Source organism: Vitis vinifera, chromosome 1 (genome assembly GCF_030704535.1).
Source record: "Vitis vinifera cultivar Pinot Noir 40024 chromosome 1, ASM3070453v1".
In the NCBI taxonomy this organism is placed as follows: Eukaryota; Viridiplantae; Streptophyta; class Magnoliopsida; order Vitales; family Vitaceae; genus Vitis; species Vitis vinifera.
This window is the reverse complement of record NC_081805.1, coordinates 7,658,618-7,683,122: the sequence shown is the minus strand read 5'-3', so window position 1 is coordinate 7,683,122 and position 24,505 is coordinate 7,658,618. Positions and strand designations below refer to the sequence as shown.

The following is a 24,505-nucleotide window of genomic DNA, read 5'->3' as shown; positions in this document are numbered from 1 at the left end:
ATATTCGTGTTATCTTTCAACATTGTTCTCCAAACAGATTCTTTTGCAAATATATTTAATTTTATAACGAAAGAAAAAATGATAGAAATAATTCATATACTCTTATTCTCATAGGCATGGTGTCTTGAGGCAATTGAATTGGGAGCGACAGCATGTGGGCCAAATTTCCTGGAAGCTTTCCAAATTATTTGCTGCAAGATGTGGGTGGGGGCGAGGGTGAGGGTGAGGTTGAGGGTGAGCGGAAACAGGGGTTGGCCTTTCACAAGTGGCAGAAAACAAGTAAAATATACACGTAATATTAAAAAAAAACAAAAGGGGCTGCCGGGGAAGTAGCTAGCATCATTGCCAGAGCCCTAAAAAGACGGGTAAGGAATACCAGGAAAGGCAGAGGCCCAGACTTAGCGCTCTCGCAGGTCCACGTTATGCATGACTAGTTCAATAATTTAAAATTTTAGTACTAAAATACCTAATTCAGATGATGACATAAAATATTGAAGGCATCGTACCCAAGAATTGGGAAGGGGCCAAAAAATAAATAAATAAATAAAAAGAAGAGTGAAATTCGTGCAAATTCAGTGACATCACTTGCCTTTGAACGTGACATCATGGCTTCAAACCATGGGCTTTTGTTTGGGACAATCTGTAACCATTTGATGTCATTTTGCCTCTGCTATGTAAGGACTCATGCAAAGCCCTGCTTTTGGAATGTTGGTCCATGATAGAATTCAGAGCTGTGACGAGCCACAGTATAGAAGTTACATCTCCAGGCGCACACCACGATTTTTCATTTTTCTATATTTTTTATAAATAACTTATTATAGTGCTTTAATTTCGATCATTTTTTGTGTTTACATAATTATTTTTTAGAAAATAAAACTATTTTTTAAAACAATTTCCAAAAATGATCTTAACAGCTCAATTCTAATTTTGTTTGTTAATTATTAGTTAATCAATCTCACACCTTTTAGCTTGAAAACCGAATTTGCTAAACTCAAATGCACTTTTTGATTAGATTTGTTTGATAGACCCAATGGAAAACACGAGGAGAGGAAGACATTGAAAATGAAAAGGGGAAGAGCAAATAAAGAAGAAAAAATAAAAAATAAAACGGGTTGGTGGCCTAAATATAAGTTAGAAACAAAGTGTTGAGAGGGAAAAACATGCATGGGCGTGTGAAGATGCATGCAGTGGAGATAAGCAGGTGCGCGTGACAACTCCAGCAGGCCCAACACAATAAGAAAATAGATTAATTCCACGAAAACGACAGCTTAAAAAGGTTTGGTACAGGGTTAAAGTTCCAGTTAGTCAGAATGCTTAGGGTGTTTGATAGTCTTGGTTTGTTATTTATATGTAAGGCTATCAATGGATGTGCCCCACCGGATAGAAAAGTTTCCAGCAATCCACTACCCCACTACTGTAATATCGGAAACAGCCCATCATTTTTTGGATGATATATCCAATTCAAATCCGGAAAATTTAAGTGGGCAAAAGCAATTTTAGAGAAATCTAAGTGGGTTAGCTTTGGTTTGTTAAATAAAATAGAGGTAAAATGAAAGATGAAACAGAAGAGCTGACACAAGGAACATCTAGGGAAGTGAGAAAGGGAACACCCAAAGAAAAGAACTTTGGAAACCCAGAATCGAGTGTAATTCCTATCTGTCCTCAGAACCAAAGTAAAGAATAACAGAAATCAGTACCATTTTGCCCTATAAAATTAGCACAAAAGCTAAAGTTTTCAGTCCATGTATTGGAGACTGGAAACACCCTCTCTCTCCCAAACCTCTCCTTCTCTCTCCCAAACCTTCTTTTATTTTTCCAAGTTTTAAAAATTGGGCATGATTTGATCACTACCCAGTATTTATTTCTCCGCACCCACATGGGTAAAACTCTAAAAGAACCAGCCCATTCGCCTGTTTTTTAATCAGCTCGTGCCTGGGAACTCAAGGTGTCAGAAGATAAAACCAAGGTTTTAGAAGCTATCTCTGTGTGTGTGAGAGAGAGAGAGGGAGAGAGAAAGAGATAGAAAGAAAAATAGAAGGAAGGTGTTTGTTATTTTGAGGCTTTGAAGCTTTGGAAATGGTGAGAGAGTGAATTGGGTTTCTTAGAATGGTTGTTTTGTGTTGGATGGATTTGGTGGGAGATATGGCTCCATGGACAAAGACTAGGAATAAATGGTATTATTTTGATCACAGAAGAAGACAACACCAATGTACACAGCCACAAACAGGTTTAGCAGAAGAAACAACACAAACAATTTCCTCAAACATGGCTTCTAGCTACTGCAAGATCTCCCCAATCATTCCCATTTTTGTATCTTTTCTTCTTGTTGCTTCCTCCGTCTGTTCAGTCCATTCCTCCGAAACCGACCGCCCAGCCAATCAAACATTCCGGCCTGGGGAGGAGTTAGAGAAGTTGAAGATAATAAGAGACCATCTCCTGAAGATCAATAAGCCTGCCGTCAAGACAATTCAGGTACTTTCCTTGCTCTACAATGATGCTTTTCCTTTTCTACAAGCTTTCTGTTTCATCTTCCTCTGTTTTTGCTTTGGGTTTTTTCCGCTGTTCGTTAATGTTTCTTTTTCTTTCTATTGCTTAGAGTCCTGATGGTGATCTGATTGATTGTGTTCTATCTCATCTGCAACCAGCTTTTGATCATCCACAATTAAAAGGACAGAAACCATTGGTAATTCAGTTTTTCTTCCCGACCAATTTTGATTCTTTTCTTTTTCTTTAGGTTTTGGAATTCTCATTTTAGAGCTGTACATGGGAATTCGAGCAGCAAGTGTTCATTTCTGTCTTGATTGCAGGATCCACCGGAGAGACCGAAAGGCCATAACCCAACAGGTGCAGTATCAGAAGATTTTCAGCTATGGAGTTTTTCTGGTGAGTCGTGTCCAGAAGGGACAATTCCAATCCGAAGAACAACTGAAGAAGATGTTTTAAGAGCGAGCTCTATTGGAAGATTTGGAAGAAAAGTAAGGCGACATGTTAGAAGAGACTCCTCCAGCAATGGCCATGAGGTTAGTGTTTGAAAAAAACTACAGAAAACATAGGAAAACCCAGAAAATTTTTCCTAGAGAACTCTGAAATTTAACCAAACATCCCAGAAGCAACCGACTAAAGAAAATGGAATATAAGTTTTGATAATTGTCTGTTCTTAAGCATACCAATGAAAGAAGGATTGAGCAAAGAAAGAACTGGTTCTCATCTTTTTTATGCATGTGTTTTGAATTTGAAAATGAATCCAGTTTGATTGCTACTATCCTTGAATTTCTCATTTTCCAAGTTTGATACTCCTATTCAATCAAAATTAACTAAAATTCCCGGTCTTTCATGAACTGTCAAAATCTCATGGGCAACAAACTCTATCTTTCATCATTCAAAACCAATTTCCTTTGCACAAAAATTAAGGAAATATAGAAACTAAAATATCATGGCTCAGAGTATCACCAAGAAAAATTTATGTTCTTGTCCTTCTTGAACAAAATAGGAAATTTTAGTCGCTGGGTGTTCTTTACTTCATTCATTAAATACACATCACAGTCCTGTTTATAGTAATTGCAGACTTTCATGGTTTCTCTGCTTGAAGCAGCTTCACTCATTTCAAAAAAAGAGAGAAGAAGAAAAAAAAAATCATTAAATTCAGCGGCTTCCCATATGAAACTATATGAGGTCGAAAAATAAAAATCACCAGGCATCAGAATTTAATTGTATAGCTGTGTGTTCCTAGATGTCTGAATTATTGTCATGTCACATATTAATTGTCTTCTTTCTTTTTCTTTGAACGTTTGTGTTACAGCATGCAGTTGGGTATGTGACTGGAGATCAGTACTATGGAGCAAAGGCCAGCATAAATGTGTGGGCACCCCGGGTGGCTAATCAATATGAATTCAGCTTATCACAAATGTGGGTCATCTCCGGTTCATTCGGTGATGATCTCAACACCATTGAAGCTGGCTGGCAGGCATGTTCTTGCTCTTCTGATATTGATTTTTCTCCTAGAAAGGAAAGCTTACTCGAGTTATTTCAATTTTGAACTTGAACTGGAGAATACATGAGAAACCCTCCACAAGCCCTACCTCTACGCCAAGCCTTAAGCTTTACCATTGTTAGTATCAGCTGGATAGTGGGTACCATGAGTTCCAATTATACCTCATGATAAAAGAAAAAGAAAAAAGTAGCCATAAAATTTTACCTTTTCCTTCCAAATGGATTCCATGGAATTATTTTAGTAGATGAGCTTTATGCTGAAGCTTGCCAGTTTGCGAAACCAAGTGAAATTCTAGTATCATAATGTCAATACCATGACTTCTCTGGAAAGGCTTTTAATTTAGATTGCTTTGTCAAAACACATCAAGATGGATATTTATTTTTCTCATTAAGAGCAGTTATTACAGCTCAACCACCTCTTGATTTCATTGAATTTTTGTATTGTAGCCATAGATGCCAATTCATTTATTTTTCTGCAGGTTAGTCCAGAACTCTATGGGGACAACTATCCTAGGTTCTTTACTTACTGGACTGTAAGTGGAATCATTTTTTAGCTTCTTTCCTTTCCCTTCCTTTCCCTTCATTTCAGGAAAATAAGAGTGATTTTATTAATATATACAGACTGATGCATATCAAGCCACTGGATGCTACAATCTGCTATGCTCAGGCTTTGTTCAGACCAACAATAGGATTGCAATTGGGGCTGCCATCTCTCCAACCTCGTCATACAAAGGTGGACAATTCGATATCAGCCTACTGGTCTGGAAGGTACTTCAATTTTTTTTGCCCTCTTCGTTTTTTATCAGCTTACTGTGTTCGATAGAGCAATTTTATCATGCACTTCCTTTCTTTCTTTCTTTTGACCATTGTATATATTATTACGTAGATTAGGTTTTTATGATATAAAGATTTATGTGAAACGAAATGCTTAAGAAATTAAGTTATTTTGAGGACGAATTTTCCAGGAAAGAAAGGAAGAAAGGAGTGAAGTAGAAAACACGGTTTTTGTTGTATTAACATGATGGAAGTATGGACAGTTTTTACCGTTATTTGGTAAAGTTTTGTTGGCACGGCTTGAGAAACAAGAGTGGGGAGTCATACTCATTAGTCATTACTCATACATCACTAAACCCCCTTTGCGCATGGATTTTATTGTAATCCAAGCTACACGACCATCAATTTCTGGGTCCCGCCTACATCCTAGACGTGGACAAAAAGTTTTGATGGTCGCTGGTAACACAGGACCATCCGATTGCTTAATACGCTTCATCAAGCAAGTGAATATTTACGCCCAAAGTCATCGAATCGGACGGCCGGGGCGGGCCCTCCACACATATTTAGATGCACCACTAGCACAGTGAAGTTCTAAGTTCTAAAGGGGGACGATCCATGTTTAGACTAACATGCGCCACCTCGGAACATTACACGCGTGCACTGATACTCTCATAGAATAACCATATCAACCCTCTCATGCTTTCTTTTGTGCTGTGCAAGATTCTCTCTTCCTTTCCAAGCAAAAGCGTTCCTGACTCCTTTACCTTTTTCCAACCTTTAATTATACGCTAAAATTTCCGATTTCTTTTGTTATAATTTTTGCAAACGTAATCCTAAAATTCAATTTCTGTCGGGTCGTAGGATCCGAAGCATGGGAATTGGTGGCTGGAATTCGGGTCGGGCGTGCTGGTGGGTTACTGGCCGTCGTTCTTGTTCACACACCTGAGAAATCATGCGAGCATGGTGCAATACGGAGGAGAAGTAGTGAACACAAGGCCATCAGGCTTCCACACATCCACGCAAATGGGAAGTGGGCATTTCGCCGGAGAGGGTTTCGGAAAAGCCTCTTATTTCCGGAACTTGCAGGTCGTGGATTGGGATAATAGCTTGATCCCATTATCTAATCTCCGAGTCTTGGCCGACCATCCGAGTTGCTACGACATCCAAGGAGGGATTAACAATGTGTGGGGGAATTATTTTTACTACGGAGGTCCCGGAAGAAACGTGAGATGTCCCTAAAGGGATCAAGAATCAAGAATCAAGATTCAAACCAAGGTACATGGGCGGAAAGCTTTCTTTTTGTAAGTTTTTTTTTTCTTGGGGTGATTTGGGTTTCCTCTCGAGATCGATTCTTCGAGCTTGGGCTATTCTTATATTTATTTTTGTTTCTTAATCAATTTTTTTTTCCTTTTTAAAATCTAACAGGTGATCCATTAATTATACCACCTTTAGGGAGTTGTGTAAATTTGGGACAAAAAAAAAAAAAAGAAATAGTGAATATAGTATGGTTTGTGATTTTGAATTGGGCCTTGGCCTCGATGTATGGTTTGGGGGTCAATTTTATTAGCAAGGAAATGGAGAGGGCATTGAATTGGGGGACCACACCCCCTACAGTCACAAAAACATATACCTCTAACCACTGTCTTAATTAAAAGTCGCATCAACTCTAAAATTGAATGCCCTGCCTCGAGCACACCCATATATGTCCTGTTCAATACCAAAAGTCTTAGTCTTTCTTTCCAGCTGGAGCTAGCGGAAAAAATGGTGGATACTTGTCTTCATAACTTTATATTCTGCAACACTTTGGGCACTAGTCTACAAATTGACTTGTCTTAAGTGTTTTCTGGACTTAATTACTTAAGTATTTTTAGATTGAGTCAGTGGGGCATGGCATGGATACAAAACATATCTACTAAAGTGGGAGTAATCCTATAAAAAATTAAGACGAAATGAATCTGACTTCAAGGTCTGAACCCCAAAAAGTAATCAGGAGTAAGAGTAATATAAAAAAGCACTGATGCCACGTTCCATCGTATCTTTTTCTTGGAGTCCACGGTATCCCTTAAATTCAAATATGCAATTTCAAACTAAGATTTAATGTTTTGGATTCCCAACAGCTTAATACAACTAAGACTGATTATAACAAGTCTTTACCCATCTTATCATTTTCATCTCAAGTCTTTTGAAGCTTCTTCTGGAAAATCAAAGGGCATGGTCACCCAAGAGGATTGTTTTTTCCACAAGGTCATTCTGTCACTAGTAATCTAATCCATGGTGTAAACTGTGTCATATTCACAAACCTCAATGTTTATGGAAATAAGAGGCATTCTAAGGTTATTTGCTTGTTTGCTTGTTTTTTTTAAAATTATTTTTAAGTTAAACAAAAAAAAAAAAAGGAAGGGAAAGAAAGATATTTTATTATTATTATTATTTTAAAAATATATATATTTGGCAAATTATTTCAAAATGACATTTTGAAGAGAGAGAAAAAAACTTATTTGCATAAATAAATTTTAGTTTTTTTTTCTTTAATTTTGTAAAAAAAATTCATAATTCAATTTATATAATATTAATTAAATTTAATTCAAATCTTACAAAAAAAAAAAACTGTTTTATGATTAAAAATAATTTTGAATAAAATAGAAAATAATTTTTTATTAAAATATAATACTATTTTAATATATATAATATAAAATATGGATATTAACATCTTTGTAAAAATATAATTTGATTTTTTTTATTAAAAATGAATGATAATAATTTTAAAATAATAATGACTAATAATATTTTATTTAAAATAAAATTTTAAATAATTAAGATTTATTTTTTAATATATAAATAACTAAGTTTTTTTACATGTACACATTTACTGTTGATTTATAAATGGGCTAATTTTAATTCAATTCATAATTAATTAGATTAGTTTAATTTTTTTAAATTATTTTTAAAAACTGCTAGATATATTAATAAATCTAAAACATTAAAGACAAGTTAATTTTGAGTCCATTTATTTAGTGAAAAAATTCATAAAATTACAATTATGTATAGAAGATAAACAAGAGTATAATTCTGGACTAGTTTTAGTACCTAAATTTCTAATAGTAATTGAGCTAAATAAAGTAAATAATAGTATCATTCCGAACTAGTTTTAGTATAGAAATATTAAGTGGTAATTGATTTGAGGGTCATATTATTTTTTAAAATTAATAGATTTATTAACAAAATGAATATAAGTTTTACTTAATTTAAAGTTATTTTTTGAGCAAAAATATAATTCTATGCTTAAGAAAAACAACAATGATATTTTGGATTTTATTGAGTTTGATGACTTTGTAATATTAATTAAATAAAAAATAATTATTATACATATAAGAGAAATTGATAAAATCATTCTAGATGAATTTTGATCATTACGTTTTAGTAATAATCCAACCAAATAATTGAATCAATTTTTATATTTTTAAAAATTAATAAATCTAAGATATCAAGTGTCTTTAAAATCCATCTACTCGATGAGAAAGTTTAAAGAAGTTAGAAAATTTTTAGAAAAACGCGTAAGAATCAAAGAGAGATCATATTGGTTGATGAGTAGGAAATGAAAATTATATTGTCACTTTTTAATTTTATTTTATTTTTAATTTCTTCATGCCCTTTTATAGGTAAAAACAATTTCTGCTTACTCTTTAAAATTGATTTTATGCTTCAAAAAATTGTTTTACGGTCAAACAGTGCTATGATTTTTTTAAAAACATGTTTTTTTTTAAAAAAAAATCAAAATTTATTTTTAATTCACACCGCCAAACTAGATCCTAAATCCTCTTATGGGCATTGTACGTCTCAACATATGAAAATCATTTTCTTAACCAAGTAGCACTGCGCTAGCATCCAAAAATAACGAAGAAATGTGATTATCATTTTCATACTAATCTTCGCACTAACAAAAGCGATGGAAGCAGTTATCATCCAGTATCATTACCAACAGTAACTGATCTAGAATACCAGCTGAACATGACAAAAAGTAGCCATCACAAAGATCACATTTGGCTTTGCTGATAAACTAGAATATGATATACATGGAAATCTGCCTCCTTTGGAAATAAATGAAACTTAAAGATGAATACTCCAAGGGACCAACCCCAACCACTACCACAACATCTCAAGAATCATTCGTTGAAATTGGGAAAATGATAACCTGAATTTACATATCATAAACAATGAAGATACCAATACCCCACCAAGAAATCTTGGATGGCAACATGGTATAACAGTTCTCTCATGTCATGAACCCACAATAATTAGTCCATGACAACCCTGGCCAAGAGTAATATCAAGCAATTACCTGTTTCCTATAATAGAAAAAGACTGCTTTTATTCTGCAAGACAAATTTCAAACAGCCGACCGTTGAACACGGTTTCACACTGAGACAATTAACTTGGACGGCAAGGTGGTCCTTTTGTCAATGTGGGCAGACAAGCTTGTGCCTCTTTGCTTGAACTGCAAGCGAAAGAATGGCTAGGAAATGGATGAAGAGAGTGTTAGTAACAGTGGGTTGGCAAAAGATTTCTAGTGTTTGATGAAAATATTTGATGGATCCTAGTGGCTGGTCCTGCTTCCTCTTAATTGAATCCAACCACCATAACAAATAGGGACTGACAATGATGCCCATTCCCGACATGTAGCAGGCTGATAAGTTGACACGTGGTTGGGCATTTAACTTACAGCTTGCTGCTACAATCATGGGGCGTGGGCCTTTCTACATATTTCACTGGATGATGTGTTAATGTCATAGTATCTTATACCATTGGCTGCAAGCATGCAATTGAACTGCAGGAGTACGATTGATCACAGTTTGACACAAGGGAATACTATGACAAGGCAATTCTTAAATTGGATTGCACATGTATCCTACTATTGTTAGGAGGAGGTTGGCAGTCAGGATAAGCCTATCACCTTGACCACGTGTAGAAAGGAGGTTGGGTTGTCACATTAAAGCCCAAAGAAAATGAATGCATTTTATTGAGAAAGTTTTTTCAAAAATCAACAAATGAATCAGAGTTGAAGGAAAGTTAATTAACAATTAACTTTTGAATCGAAGTGGAAGCAGCAAATAGTTAGATTTCAGATGAAAGCATCATTGTATCATTTCCTAATTTGAAACCATGGGTCTCACATTACTTACATAGCATCAACACAATATCTGCAGAAACCATATCACCAGGTCTCGGCTGCAGGATTAGACAGTCTGGATTCAAGTATAGCGTCCACCTAACGTCTCACTGCATTAACTATTTTGCTCCCCTGCCAGGCAACGTGGGAGAAATTCCTAAGAATGGATCAGATGATTAAATGTGATAGAACAATAGCCAGTGCCGTGCTTGCAAATTGAGGCAGAAATGCACATTCTTTTGATTCATTGAGAGCATACTTCTAGCTTGTGGATCATAATTTTTTCTCTGTTTGTAGGGTTTCAGGTTCAGCCTTGCACGAATAAGGCTATGATGCGTTTTGATGGTGAGATGGTTTGTAAAAATGAATCACATTTGTTTGTGCTTGACAATGTGGAAAGAGAGAAACAAAAGAATTTTCAAGAGAGTGCAAGCAATCAGAGTTATTAAAAGGTTTATTCCTCTAAATTTTGTTTTTGTGGGATGGTGGCTTAAGAGAAGCAAATTCGACTACCATTTTAGATTTTGTAGATAGTTTTGTTGCAGCTTTTCTTATCTTCTTTGGTGTTGTGCTTTGTATGCTCCCTACGTTTTGTCAATGGTATTTTTTATTTGCCTAGCTAATAATAATAATTTTAGTTTAGGCATCTCTTGTTTTCTTTGGTGGTGTGCTTTGTATGCTCCTTATATGTATATGCTCTTGATATATTGTGTTGCCTCCATTCTTTTATTAGGTGTTTTACTTTGTGGTATTTTTTATTTGCCTAAATAATAATAGTGGAAAGGAAAGAACCATCATGTTCTCCTGCCAAGATCATGCTGAAGGTCCTAGCTAGCCCCTAAACCAACTTAGCTCACTCAATGGCCACCAAAGATGTGATCATGTGGTAACTTAGCCCAGTTACTAAACCAACTTAGTTCACTCAGTGGCCGCCAAAGATGTGATAGGTTGGTAAAGGAGTGTAGTAACTTACTTAGCTCAATAACACAGAAATTTCTTTAGGCTCAGAGTGCTCAAGAGTATAGGAAGAGCTAGATTTGGTGGACCAAAGATCAAAACAAACCACTGAAACTACCTTCAGGGAAGAGATACCATACGTTTAGGATTAGGTCACTCAGTCGTGGTTTTGAGATTTTGACAGCTTTTCCGATAAAATATATCCAAAAAGTGGTAGCTGTAATAGTAATTTGACATGTATAGCTGTTGAAAAACTATTTCTAAATTTATGACAATTTGTTAAGCACTAAGTAGGAAGTCATCTATTCAAGAAACAACTTCAGTGTAATTTCAACTGTCATATTTTTAAAAATACTATTAGAAAATGTTGTATTTGGTAAAAAATTAGAGCTGAAAAACTATCTCTAAAAAATTTTAAACCTAATCATCCAATGAACTTCATCTACTCCTCGTTCAATTTCATTCCAAGAAATCCTCCTTTTTCTGATAGGCCAATTGTCATTCCAAGAAATCAACTTTACTGCTCCTACACCGAACATATCTACATGAACAAATGAGTTATAACTTCAATTGTTTTTTTCCCTGGAAGATTAGAAATGTTAAACCACGCCCCCACCCCACCCCTTCTCTCCCTTTTAAAACCTATTCTATCTTAATAGTTTGAACCTTGAACCTCTCAACATGAGGTCAACTGAGAAGCTACGGCAGTTTACAGCAGTTTATCTAATAAAAAACAGGCCACTAAATCAGTGGGACACTTATTTTTTGATAGGAAACAGAGGAGTGAATCAACAGGACACACATATTATGGATCTACTACATTATTGGTCTCATTTTTTTCTTTTTTTATCATAAACAAACATTTATTTATATGAATAAAAATTACAAATGAAGGATGATGGATCCTTCCCAAAATATACAAACTCTGATCAAAAGAAAAGGGGAAACCTTCTCCAAAATACAGGAAGTATACGTCATTTAATTACCACTTAGGAGTTGACCAAAATGGACCCAACGCAATGTTCCTCCCTTTGCAGTCTTAACCCATACTACATTATCAGTTTTCAAAGATAACTAATAGAAAGAAGGGGCAATTTTATTACCAAAATAGAATATCAAGAAAATAACATTCAAAATTATCTCAGCAGGATCAAAATTCTGAGAATAAAATAACAGATAAACAGAACTTACTCCACAGACACCTCTTCAAGCAACTTCTTACAGGAATCACTAACCTCCACATTCTCCATCTTCAGTCGCCGGCGCATCACAGGACTTGTCCTTCCAGCAGCAGCATAAATTCTGATCAATGATTCAAACACCTCAACCCCTAGATCCTCCACAGTGCTCTTCAGAATCTCAAGAAAACCTTCTGCACCATCAACATCCTTTTCTTGCTCAAAATGCTGCATAAAAACTCCAATAATCTCAGGTGATGGGACCCACTTTTGGCCATCTCCTCTACCAGTTGAAATCGCATTAGCAACACAATCAACAGCCTGTTTCATTTCCCTGTTCTTCAAATGATAAGCAAGGAATATCTCCCAGGTCTTAGCATTAGGCTTGGCCCCTCTCCTGCGGGCATGCTCTTTGAGCTCTTCAGCTTTTTCTAGCAAACCATCTTTAGCATAAGCTCCTATTAGGGCATTTGCCACCCTGATATCATAAATCGAACACCCAGATTCCCATTCCCGGAAACATTTCTCAGCACCTGGTAAATCTTTCAAATTAACCAAGACCTGAATCATATTAAGATAGCTCACATTTGCCGTTTTAGGAAAAGCCAGCCTTAAAGAACGCCATACCCGATAAACTTCAAGCAGATTCCCAATTCTGCCATACAATGTGATTAGAAATTGGAAAGCAGTAAGGTCTCGGCATGCATTTCTCTTCTCCAACTCCTTAAGAGCCTTTTCCGCTTTTTCAAATACACCAGCATCAACATAAATTGAAGCTAAGTTGCTATAAGTTGTCCAATCACTGGCCACTCGACCATCCCTCTTCATCTCCTCAATTACCCTCTCAACACCAGAAATATCATTAACAGCAGCAAGGGCCCTCATCCAAATATTGTATGTGTAAGAATCTGGCATGATATCCAAACTCTTCAATTCTTGAATGATAGTTGGAATCTTTTCAGGCTGGCCAATTTTTGTGTAGAGGGTCATCAGGCTATTATAAGGCATAGAGCTTAGGCCCAACTTCAGCTCCTTCATCCTTTCCATGAGAGCTTCTGCTTTTTCAGTCAATAATTCTTTGCAGTAACAATTGAGAAGAGCACCATAAGTAAGATGGTTCTTTGATGTTTCAGGAAGATCAATGAAGTAATTTTCTGCGGCAGCAACTCCTCGAGTTTTGGTAATCAAATCAAGATATATAGCTTGATCACTGATTGTCATGTTCATGCCCCTTTTAGCCATCGTTTCTGAGAGCTGTACATCAACAAAATAAGTAATCTACAACTTGCAGGTATGTATTAGAACAGAACAATAAGTCTGATTGCAAGAAACATCAGAGAAGAGCCAACAAATAGCACTGATCAGCAGCAGAACTTTGTTATTAAACCAGAAGCCAAAAAGTCGTGATAGATAAAGCAAGTGAAAATTCATTCCTGAGTCGGTACTGTCGTTGTTAGATAACTGAATTCCAGGGGGGAAATTATGGAAACTAACTTTAGGGTTAGTTTTTTTTTTTGCTTGGGAGGCATTTTGAGGGAAAATTATGACGTTAGAGTTACCAAAGAGGAGAGGTTGGACTATAGCTAACTAGTGTTGAGGAGTTGGCCAATCATATAATGTGGAGCTTGTAGTCTTTGGTACTTATTACTCGAGCTCTTTAATGTGTTATGGTGTTGCATTGCATGTTGAAAGATGTTTTGTCACGGTGGCACGGGACTTTTTTAGGGAAAAAGCAAAGAAAGGCCCAAAGAAAGGCCCAGAAGTTACTCTGATTATGTTTGATCTAGACTATTTGGCAAAAAGGAAAATGAAGAACTTTTTAAGGCTTAAAGCAATTGATTCAATTGTTAAAAGATTCTTTTATTTGGACATCCTTCCCTCAATGTTCTAGTATATAACACCGGTTGGCCAATGTTCACCCCTTTTCATAAGTTAGTTACTTAGTTCAAATTCAATACAATTTACCAAATAGCCTCCCAAGCCAAAAGGCCCACTTCTGAGAAGGCATTGAAACCACACTTTTTCTTAGCAAGAACGACTCTCCTACAATGAAATCAAGGATCAAAAGAAGGATTTAATTGGAAACCTCCAATCCTTAGCACAATTCCATGCCAACTTGTCCTCATAAGTCACAACCTCTATGGCAAGTGGTTCTCTTATCCTTTATATGGTTTTTATTATTGGAGAGGAATGCTAGGATATTTGAGGGTAGATGGAGCTCTATGGACATCATTTGGGATTTGATTTACTTTTTCTCTTCCCTTAATCGCGAAGCCTTTCACAGATATTCCTTTGTATATTTTAATGTAAGATTGAAATAGCACTTACTACTTAAAGAGGTCAAAGAAGAAAGTTATGATTGATTAGTCACCCCTTTCTATAGGTTTGGTGGAGTTAAAACTTTGACAAATGTTCTTTGAATAATCATGGATAGCTAGGTATTAGAGGCTCGATAAGAAATCATTCAAACACAGTATTGAAAGCTTACTCCAAACTAGTAGGAGCGGGGTCAATTATTAAGCAAAGATATTAGTGTTATTAGAGGTTTTGCCATAGGCCAAAACTTTGTGTCTGTCCAATCTAACTGTAGAGGAAGATTCTACTATTGTAATATCTTGGATGTCTAATAAGAAGAGAGACTCATGGAAGTTTGATATTTGAATACACAAAATTACAGTGAGCTAGGATGATCCTTCTCTTGGGTTCTTCATTCAACTAATCAAGTTAAAAACAAGTAAGCCAAACAAGGAGCAAAGCAGTTGGTTTCCTTTGTTGGAGATTTTCTTTCCCCTTGAGTGTATAAACGTTCCCTACTATGAGTACATTATTTTATTTTCCTTGTGTTAATGGTCTTCTAGTTTTTTTTTTTTTTTTGTGGAGTAGGATGCTTGTTTACATCAATCATATTGCTTGTCCTACTTGTATTTATTATTTAATGAAGATATTTATTTACAATAAATACAAAAAAGTCACAACCCCCTAAGCACCACTAACCCTTAATGAAGATATTTATTTACAATAAATACAAAAAAGTCATAACCCCCTAAGCACCACTAACCCTTAAGTAACCTCAAGGAAAGACTTTTTTTTCGATAAGCAAAAGAGCAATATAGATTAAGGAGCCAAAAAGAGGTTACGCCAAGTACATAGGAAGTATACAAGTGCGCTTCAAAGCAAGAAACAAGAAATCCCTCTCCTTAATAACAACCTAACCAATTGATAAAATCAATTATAGAGAAGGACTCTTGCACTAGACCCCTTTTAACTCTTGATTTGAAAGCTTAACATTTTCAAAAGCCCTTCTATTCCTCTCTTTCCAAATGGTTCAAAATAAACAAAGAGGAGCAACATTCCATGCTTCTTTCTCCTCTTTCCTTAAGCCTTAAAGACTTAAAGCCTATTAACTCTCCATCATGAAAGTTCCTCCAAAAATGAGGTTTCCAATGGTCACCTCCACCAAACTCCTCTCACTTTAAGCAACCAAAGCTTCCTTAGTCTCAAGGATAACAAAATGATAGAGGTAGAGGCACTCAACAAGAAGTCCCCACAACAAAACTTATATGAAAACCAAGTTTGCTAACCATCATCCACTATAATCTAGCTCTTGTATGGAAACTTAACCATGCTCCCCATATTTTTGACAAACCCACTCCACACCTCTCCTTTCTCTCCTAAGAGCATCAAACCTCAACCTCTTCTTTGAACTTTCCAAGAATAACACATTTCTACAATCTATCCCACTTCATTGCAAATTAATACCATTTATTAAGACCTTGATTAAAAACCCTAGTTTTTGCCCCAAGATTTTTCAAATTTTTAATTAAATTCTTTATGTTGTGATTGGTGTGTATATTTATTTTTCGGTCAGGATAGATTATTTAATTAATGTAAAAAAAAAAATATGGAGGATTCTCATTAAAAGGGACAAAAAAATGAAAATTTAAATAGGAAACTTGAAAAACTATAGTTTTAAAAGGCTCAAGGTGTACCAAGGCGCAAAGTCCTCCTGAAGCCTAAGGAGCAAGGCGCACCTAAGGCGCGGGCTTTTGTGAAGTGAGGCGCATCCTATTTTACATATATATTTTTATATAATATAATCAAGTGCCCGAAAATTTTCCTCTATTTTTCCCCCTTCTTCTCTTCTTGACACTATTCAGGAAGTTAGGGCATTTTTTTTGTGTTTCACAAGTCCAAAAAGAGCATATATTAGGTTCTAGAAAAAGAACAAGTGAAAACGACATCGTTTTTTGCCTTTCAAAAAAAAAAAAAAATCAGGCTCCAAAACGACGTCGTTTTGGTCTCAGGAAATTTAAAAAAAAAAAACAAAACCCTCGTCGTTCTCCCTCTACTGCTCTACAACTCGTCGCCGAAAGGTGAAAAGATGACTAGAAAAAGAAGAAGAAGAAGAAGAAGACAAAGGATAGAGGCGCACCTATTGGGGGCGTCACACCTAGCCGGAGGCGAGTGCCTTGTGCGCATAATCAGCACCTCCATGAAGGGGTAGCGCCAACAGTCAGACGAGGCGCCAGAGGGTGGCATTGCACCTCCTGGAGCCTAAGCGCGTCTTTCATAACTATGTGAAAAAACTACAAATAATTGAAAATGGTGTTATTATCATAGACATGAAGACTTTTTTTATTGGAAAATTATAGAGATGGAGACTTTTAAAGACTGTCTAGTGCATTCAAGCACACAGGATGATTAAATGAGGAAGTAGTAGAAATATGTCTAAGGTAAGTTTGGGTTTCCTAAAATGATAAAGGATAGATTAGTATTTGAAGCCTATCGAGTGGCATAAGAATGAGTTACTCTAAAACATTCCTTTTAGTTGCCACCACTCAATTTAAAAGTGGTTTACAAAGAGAAAGAGGAAGAAAATGAGAGAAAGTTCAAGGAGAGACCATTCAATATTCTGGAACTCCTCCTTAGGTAAGAAATTTCCTCTTTATATCTCTTTCCTTACATCTTTGTCTATTTTGTTGTTGAATTCATGAAACATATGTACTGAAAGTTGAATTACCTTTACATAAATAATTGAATTAAATCTGGTTTATGAAAACCTACTTTTTGTTTCTAGAAGACTTCTCTACTTTCCTACTGGTTTCCAAGTTGTTTGAGTGATGAGAATTTATACGAAAATGTTTTCTAGGTTACATGTGGGAATTTAGCATGAGTTTAATGCCACTAACATTAAAGAGCACAAAAACTAAGCTCTTTAACTTTCAGTAACGTAAATGCTAATTTCATGGGTTAGAGATGATAAACCATAGTGGAAATCTCAAATTTAGATTAAATGTGAGAAAGCGGGTTTATAAAAGGGTTTTATGCTATTAAATCATACTTAACAAAAACAAGGGATTTAATCTCAAGATGAAATGCAAAAGAGGTTGCAATTTGTTGTTTGGATTGTTTGGATGCTGGGGAAATTGGGTAAAGACTATTAAGAGAATGGAAAATGATTCCAATTCTCTAAAATGCAAGACCAAGTACTAAGAATACCTTGTAAAAATCATAGGATTAATTTAGGATAACCGATTCAAACAACAAATTTGCTAAGAAGAGTTTTGAAGGTTTTTTAGAAGGAGAAAAAAAGGGACAAATTTGAGTGTCTTTGGTTGCTGGGCAAACCAACAAACAGCATGTGTTTTCATGGTTTGGAGCTGGCCAGTTCTCCTCTATGGGCAGGAAAATTTGAAGCCAGTCAGTTGGCCCATAAGGGGATCAATCAGTCCTGGGGAATTTAGGTAGATTGATCAGCCAATGCCATTTTTTGCTACTGGGCTTGATTTTTTTTTTTTTTTTTATTTGTTAAAGGTTCATTAAACTAGTAATTGAGTAAAGAATGTTGTCAAACTTAGTTGAAGAAATCTTGCAATTTTATTACAAATAAAGCTTGAGAAATCATATTTTTTAGTATGGTTGAATCCATCTTCGTAAGGCAAAAACCATAGTTTTGTCTTTTAGATGTTCTTTGGAAATGATAATATTGTACACAATTTTCATAGCATTTGGCAAAGCTAAGTCATTGGGTTTCCAATTAAGAAATTTTTCGGTTATGGTAAGGTCCGGCTAGTGATGTGTCACCTAAATATTGGGAAGGGTAAAATAACTATTTCATTGTACCTAAGTTATATTACATACCTTTATTCTATTAGGACAGGATTCTAATTAACGGGACTACAATTGTGGAGAATTTTGTTTAGTCATTGATCAAGCAAGAGAGTAACTTTATATTCTTCAAGATTTTTCCACATAATTTATAAACATCCCTTTTTTTGTGAGTTAGGTTCTTAAAGCAAACAAGAGGATTTTATTAGGGTATAGCAATAGTTTTGTGATAAAAGAAATGCAAAAAGTTGTGGATGCTCACTTCTTCATGCTTATTCAGGTGTGTATGGAAAGAGGTGAAGGGAAGAGCTTTTGAAGGTCTCAAGAAATCAGAGTTTGTCTTCAAAGACAATGTATTTTGGTCAAGGGGATATAAAAGACAGAATACTTTCTCCCTTTTTTGGGAAGCAGGGAGGGAATGCAATGGTTGTTTAATTATAGGGTTGGCTGAGTTCTGGCCTTCTGTAGTTTTCTCCTTCTTTTTGTCTTCTTTTTTTTTTTTTTTTCTTTTTCTTATGGATTCTCATAGTTTTTTCTACTGCAACCAAAATCTAGAAATCATGGAAAATATGGAAAGAAAACACAACAACTTTCTATCACAAAATCATTCATCCAAACAACATGTCATAGGATATTCAACATAATTTGCATTTATTTCTCATGAGACAAGAATTAAATATATATATATCAATCAAACAAATTCCTCTTTCCAACATTGCCCCAGCATAAAAATTATCTGCAGAACACAGCCAACAGATATTACTGGTGAATTTCTTCCTACTATTTCAAAAAATTTCATGGTGTTGGGATCTCCACCCTTTCCAGAAATCTCATCAAATTCGAAAGGGTCTGTCAGGCATAGGCAATGCAAGAACCAATGGTCATGTGGCAGAATAAATGAGACTTTAAAAAAATGAAATTTCTTATTTTCAATATAAAAGAAGCTGTACAAGAAGCCCCATGCCCATGACCATGAGTTTGGGGAGGGCGAGAGGTTCCTGTGCATTCTTATGTATCCCAACTCATACAAGATATCTATCACAGTCAATATATACACCTCTCACTGGGATTATCATTTTCATGTGATCATTGGTGCCACATTTTGGAATTCCATTTCAACGGAAATTGAAAATTCTGATTCTACAGTGGAATCGTTTTTGTGGCTATGGTGCATATCAAATTCAAACTCAATTCCATAAGATCAAAGACTGGCCCTAGTTCTTAAAAATGGCCTTTTCCGAATCAGAACAGAAACGTAAATCTGCTGAAAAACAAACAGAAAATAAACCCGATTTATAAACTCAAACCCTACGGTACTCAAACGGAAATCAGAGCACATATGGATACAGGTTAGCGTAAGAGGCATACCTTAAGTGCAGGATAGAAGCGCTTGCGGTCGCGAAGCTTCTTGACAGTGTCACCGACCTCCCATTTGAAGACTCGCTTGGAGCTCTTGAGGAAATGATTCAACTGTTGTCGTACGCTCACTTCAGAGCTACCATCTTTAAACAGTCTATCGTAAAGGGCTTCTTCCAAGTACTTCTTCGAGCGCTTCGCAATGTTCTTGGTACGACTCAACTGTGGCATCGCCATTTTGAGCCGCTAGGTTTAGGGTTTCTGTTTCGGAGCTGTTGCTGTGGAGTTCACAGTGTCGAAAATCAAATGATCAAAATGGTAGGAAAAGATCGGCTCCAAGCCTGCAACTGCGGACCATGGTTCTGGGCTAACTAATTGGACCTTAATTGATTTGGGCTTGGTCAAGGTGAACAGAAAGGGCTTAGGCTTTCCCCCAATTGGATTGGGTTCGCGTGGGCTTACTAGAAGTAATCAAGTGTTCAAATTGGGCTTGGCCCGCTTGACTGGAAAACTGAGGGCCTCAATGTTATTATTTCTGAACAGAAAGGGCAGGGGCACCATTCGATAGTGAACTTTACAAGGTTTTCTATTAAGACTCGGATTTGTTAGAAAATTACATCAAGATCGTCGGTCTAAGAGTACGTTTCATAATATTTCTCTTCCAAGTATTTTTATAGTAAGCATTTATTCTAAAAGCGCTTTTCAAAGAATCACTTATCCAATATTTACTATAAATGATTTTTTAATTTTTAACAATTTTTTCTAAATTTTATTAAATATCCAATTTTTTAAAAATAAAAATATTTTTTAAAAACATCGTGAAATGGTTTCTTTTCTTTAAAGACAAAAATAATAATAATTTTTATATGAAATACAACAAGTCTTAAAACCCATAATGATTTTCAAAAAATAATTAAAAAAAATGAAGTTAAAATTTTTAAATTCTTTTTTAAAAAAATATTTAAAATAACATTATATATATGCTATTTTTAAAAATAAAAAACAACTCACATCTATAACTTCTACGTTGGCATGAAAGCTGCACAGGTGTCATGCTTATTAATGTAGGAAAAACCAGTTGACGAGGGCAAGATGGTAACATTGATCAATTTAGAAAAAGAAAAATGCTTATTGTGCGAAAAGCACTAAACTGGTTTCTTTAAAACATGAACAGTGTTTTTGAATTATGGTTTTTGATGGGAGATGGCCATCTCCAAGCCCCCAACACCCATCCCTTTCAGCCATCACAACAGAGGCGTTGCCCATCTGCGTTGTGCCAGCTACCAACATTTCTCACCTATCATCCGTATAGTGCTTATGAGCCGCCCGCTGCAATCAATGCTTTCTTTCATTGTGAGTAAGGGAACTATGTAAATATGTAATACCTAGCAAATGTGGATGAACGCGGATCTTGAAAAAGTTGCTTTCATGGGAATATATTTGAGGGAAAATAATTCCGTCTCCAAGGCTACCCTGAGCTTAAGGTGGGTTGTCAAGTTGATAACTACACTTTTCTCTTACAGATGGTCAGAACTTCATCTGGGTTCTTGTCCTCTGATAGGATTATAGATGGTCAGAACTTCATCTGGGTTCTTGTCCTCTGATAGGAATAGAACTTTAAAAGGAATTATTTTGATTCAATCATCTCTTTCTCGACACCTGTCATTACTTCGATCTTTGGATGTCGGGGTAAATAATAACTTTATTTTTTCTAAAAATAATAATATCAATAACTAAAAGTATCAACATTAAAAGTAATGTCTTAATATATTTATCATTTATTATCACAATAGTCTTTGTATCAAATATGTTATTCGAGATAGTAATACTGTTTTTACTTAAAATTAATAATATCAACAATTAAAATTATCATTACAAATAGTATAATGTATTAATTTATTTAGTTTTTAATTATTATTATTATGATTTTGACAACGATTATTAAATAATATGTCAAAAATAGATATAATATATTTTAAAAAATAATATTATTTATTAAAAACAAAAACCATGTTAATGGTTTGAATTTTTAATTAAACAAAAATATTCCTTTTTTACATATTAAATAAAAAAAATATTAGTTTTTTTCATTTTTTTTTTCAAATATCATTGTGTTAGGATGAAAATTGTGAATTTATATTATGTAAACATTTTTAAAATTTTAATTTTACCTAAATTCAAATATTGTTTCTAAAATTAAATATTTTTTTCTTGGAGGATAAACTAATGTCATCCCTGATGTCCTCAAGTACTAGTCATTAATAGCTCAACTACTGACATAAATGAAAGTCAAATCTACCCAACAACATATCATTAAGAGACGTGTGGATTCTTCGCGCTTTTGTCAATTTGTTTTAATTAACATTTGACACCCACTTTCAATTTTTTCACGCCTGTTTCTTATGATTTACACGATACGGCAAATCGTCACATGGATTGTGAACAACTCATGGAAGTGGATTCATATTCTATGCCAAATAATCCTATCGTGGACTCAAAAATAAGGTCGGAGTTTGTCCAGGATGGTTGCCTTCCAGGTTGAGGGTATCATGTCCTCCACTCATTTGTTCAATTCCCACTTTTGCCCTTTTCTTTGGAGGATTCTGGTGAAGCTGTCATTGAAGCTCTCGTCCCCTCGATAAAATAATTGTTATTCCCTTTGTGGCCCTGAGGAACGTGGCGGTGTTTATTTTTGACATGTGACCCACATTATTTTTCTTTTTCTCTTGTCTTTCTTCATTTTAGCTTTTGAAAATTTTTAATATGCTACTTACATATTTTATGAAATCTTTTTAATTTTTTTTTTTTCACTTTTCATCTTTTTATATTAATTATTTTGCACATTTAGAATATAAAATAATAATAATAATATACTAAATAATTAGTGAGAAAAAAATATTATAAAAATAAATATATAATTAACAATTTTAGTTTTTTACTAATAGCTTTTTACTTATGGATCTTACTTAATTATGGTTTCTAATTAAGAAAATATAAAAATTTGGTTGTGATTCTAATATTTTTCTTTGTTATAAATTTTAATATATAAAATAGAAAATAAAATGTATTTTCCATAAAAAAAATTGTGTTTAATAATTTATATTAATTTTTTTCTTAATTTTATTAAAAATTAAAATTTGTACATACTAAAATTTTTCATAACTCTTAGAAAAGAAGGTAACTTTCTTTTATGAAAAAAGTAATACTAAAATTTAATAAAAGTACCATTAAAAGAAAAGTGTTACATCATTTTTCAAAGAGTGCTATCTCTTTTTCAACAGTTATGTTGATTGGTGCATAATTTTAATATGTAAAAATTTTAATTTCTAAATAAAATAAAGAAAAAATTAATACAAATTATTAAATATAATTTTTTATAAAAATATATATTTTATATTTTATATTTTATATATTCAAATTTTTAACAAAGAAAAATATTAGAATCACAATTAAGTTTTTATTTTTTTAATTAAAAATTATTAACATTTTAACTAAAAAAAAAGTTAAAACCAAGGTGAAGTTAGATTCATAAGCACAAAAAGTTAAAAGCATAATTTTTTTTAAAATAAAAATTTAAATACAAACAATAAAATAACATGATAATGAAATAAAATTTATAAGATAAATAAATATTTTTTAATAGGAATATAAAACATCTTATATCCTAAACTCTAAATTTGTTCATTATATATATTTTTTATATTAAATTTGTTACCCCTATTTATTTATTATATATTATTATTTTATGTTTGAAAATATTTATAAATAATTAAAATCAATACATATGACAAAAAGTTGTGAAAAAATTTGAAATTAAAAAAATTTGATGAACCCAGTACAATAAAAAGAAAAGCAAAAAGGTGAAGAGATTATAAAGGAGAAAGAAAAAAATGGGATAATTATGTGTTATGATTGATTGTGTTAATTTTATTTTTCTTTTTAAAGATAACAAAGTTAAAAAAAAAAAAAAAATTCCGTAAAAAGAGAGGAAGCTCAGGGATAATCCCGACATGTTTATGATTAAAAACGTGATATGTATTTTAGGTATATTAAATATAAAAAAATTCAAATCTAACCATTACTTGTCACCAAATAATAATAATAATAATAAAAAAAGGTAAAAATGGTGTGGGCTGGCAATCTGCTGGGTGAAGAATACAGGCCTCTGGTTACTGACACGCGGAACTCATACATGAAGGTTTAAGTTTAAAGGAAAAAGGCCTTCAAATCGGACCGTGGAAAACGGCCCTTTTGGAATTTGAACGACTAACGTGTCAAAGCTTTGAACAACGATAACGCCCACAAGTTAAATTAATGAAGGATCACAAAAAGACAATAAAGCCAAAAAATACCAAAGATTTGGAGAAATTTTATAATACATTCAAAACAGAAAACGCATGTGCAGCACACTGCCGATCCGCCATAATGCATTTCGTGAGCCCCACAGCCCTCAGAGGAGGTGAGGAACACGCTCCATGTGTTGTGAAGCATGAAAATACAGAAACGTAATTGAACGGTCGGTAGGTGGCCAACGCCTGGTGATTGTACAAATTTGAAATTTGTACGCTTGAGGGATTTCATTTGGATTTGGTCACATTCTTTGATTTCAAAGGTGAAGTAGAGTGTTTTTTATAATGATTTTAAAAAGTGTTTTTGCATTCATGATACTTAAAAATTTTCATCCTGATTAAAAATATTAAAAATATTTTTTATAATTATTATCAAACGTACTTTTAAAAAATTTTATAAGACCATTTTCATCCTCAACTGTTTCTTTATAAAATTTTCTTAATCCCTAATAGTTGGTATTATGCTAATTGTCCAACGTTAATTAAACCGAAATTCTCTTAGACTTAAAATACATCTTGTTGATGTGTTTTAGGTCAGACATAGATGGCTGGTGACATAGGAGCTGCATTTGGCACAAATGGGTGTAAAGAGGGGCATGCTTTAGAATTTAATATTATATGTTTAA

At 34.1% G+C, this 24,505-nt stretch overlaps 2 protein-coding genes across 2 annotated transcripts; one reads left to right on the top strand and one right to left on the bottom strand.

The window, feature by feature from the left end:
• The first annotated feature begins 1,593 nt into the window (after nt 1–1,593).
• On the top strand, nt 1,594–6,286 carry LOC100246465 (protein neprosin). The gene is made up of 7 exons (XM_059739677.1): nt 1,594–2,472; nt 2,597–2,683; nt 2,808–3,020; nt 3,800–3,964; nt 4,470–4,523; nt 4,612–4,758; nt 5,626–6,286. The coding sequence occupies exons 1-7, from the start codon at nt 2,107–2,109 to the stop codon at nt 6,001–6,003; spliced, it is 1,410 nt and encodes a 469-aa protein (XP_059595660.1). The 5' UTR covers nt 1,594–2,106; the 3' UTR covers nt 6,004–6,286.
• A 5,680-nt stretch (nt 6,287–11,966) lies between these two features.
• LOC100266066 (large ribosomal subunit protein mL101 (rPPR4)) lies at nt 11,967–20,873 on the bottom strand. The gene is made up of 2 exons (XM_002267943.5): nt 19,543–20,873; nt 11,967–13,320 (listed from the first exon to the last, which is right to left on the bottom strand). Exons 1-2 carry the CDS (start codon nt 19,765–19,767, stop codon nt 12,076–12,078), a joined length of 1,470 nt encoding a protein of 489 aa, XP_002267979.1. The 5' UTR covers nt 19,768–20,873; the 3' UTR covers nt 11,967–12,075.
• Between the last annotated feature and the right edge of the window lie 3,632 nt (nt 20,874–24,505).

Coding starts and splice junctions, on each gene's coding strand:
- LOC100246465 (XM_059739677.1), top strand. CDS start 2,107: ATGGTTGTTTTGTGTTGGATGGATTTGGTGGGAGATATGGCTCCATGG. Junction 2,473..2,596: donor CTGCCGTCAAGACAATTCAG/GTACTTTCCTTG, acceptor TCTATTGCTTAG/AGTCCTGATGGTGATCTGAT. Junction 4,524..4,611: donor GGTTCTTTACTTACTGGACT/GTAAGTGGAATC, acceptor TAATATATACAG/ACTGATGCATATCAAGCCAC.
- LOC100266066 (XM_002267943.5), bottom strand. CDS start 19,767: ATGGCGATGCCACAGTTGAGTCGTACCAAGAACATTGCGAAGCGCTCG. Junction 13,321..19,542: donor GCTTCTATCCTGCACTTAAG/GTATGCCTCTTA, acceptor GTTGATGTACAG/CTCTCAGAAACGATGGCTAA.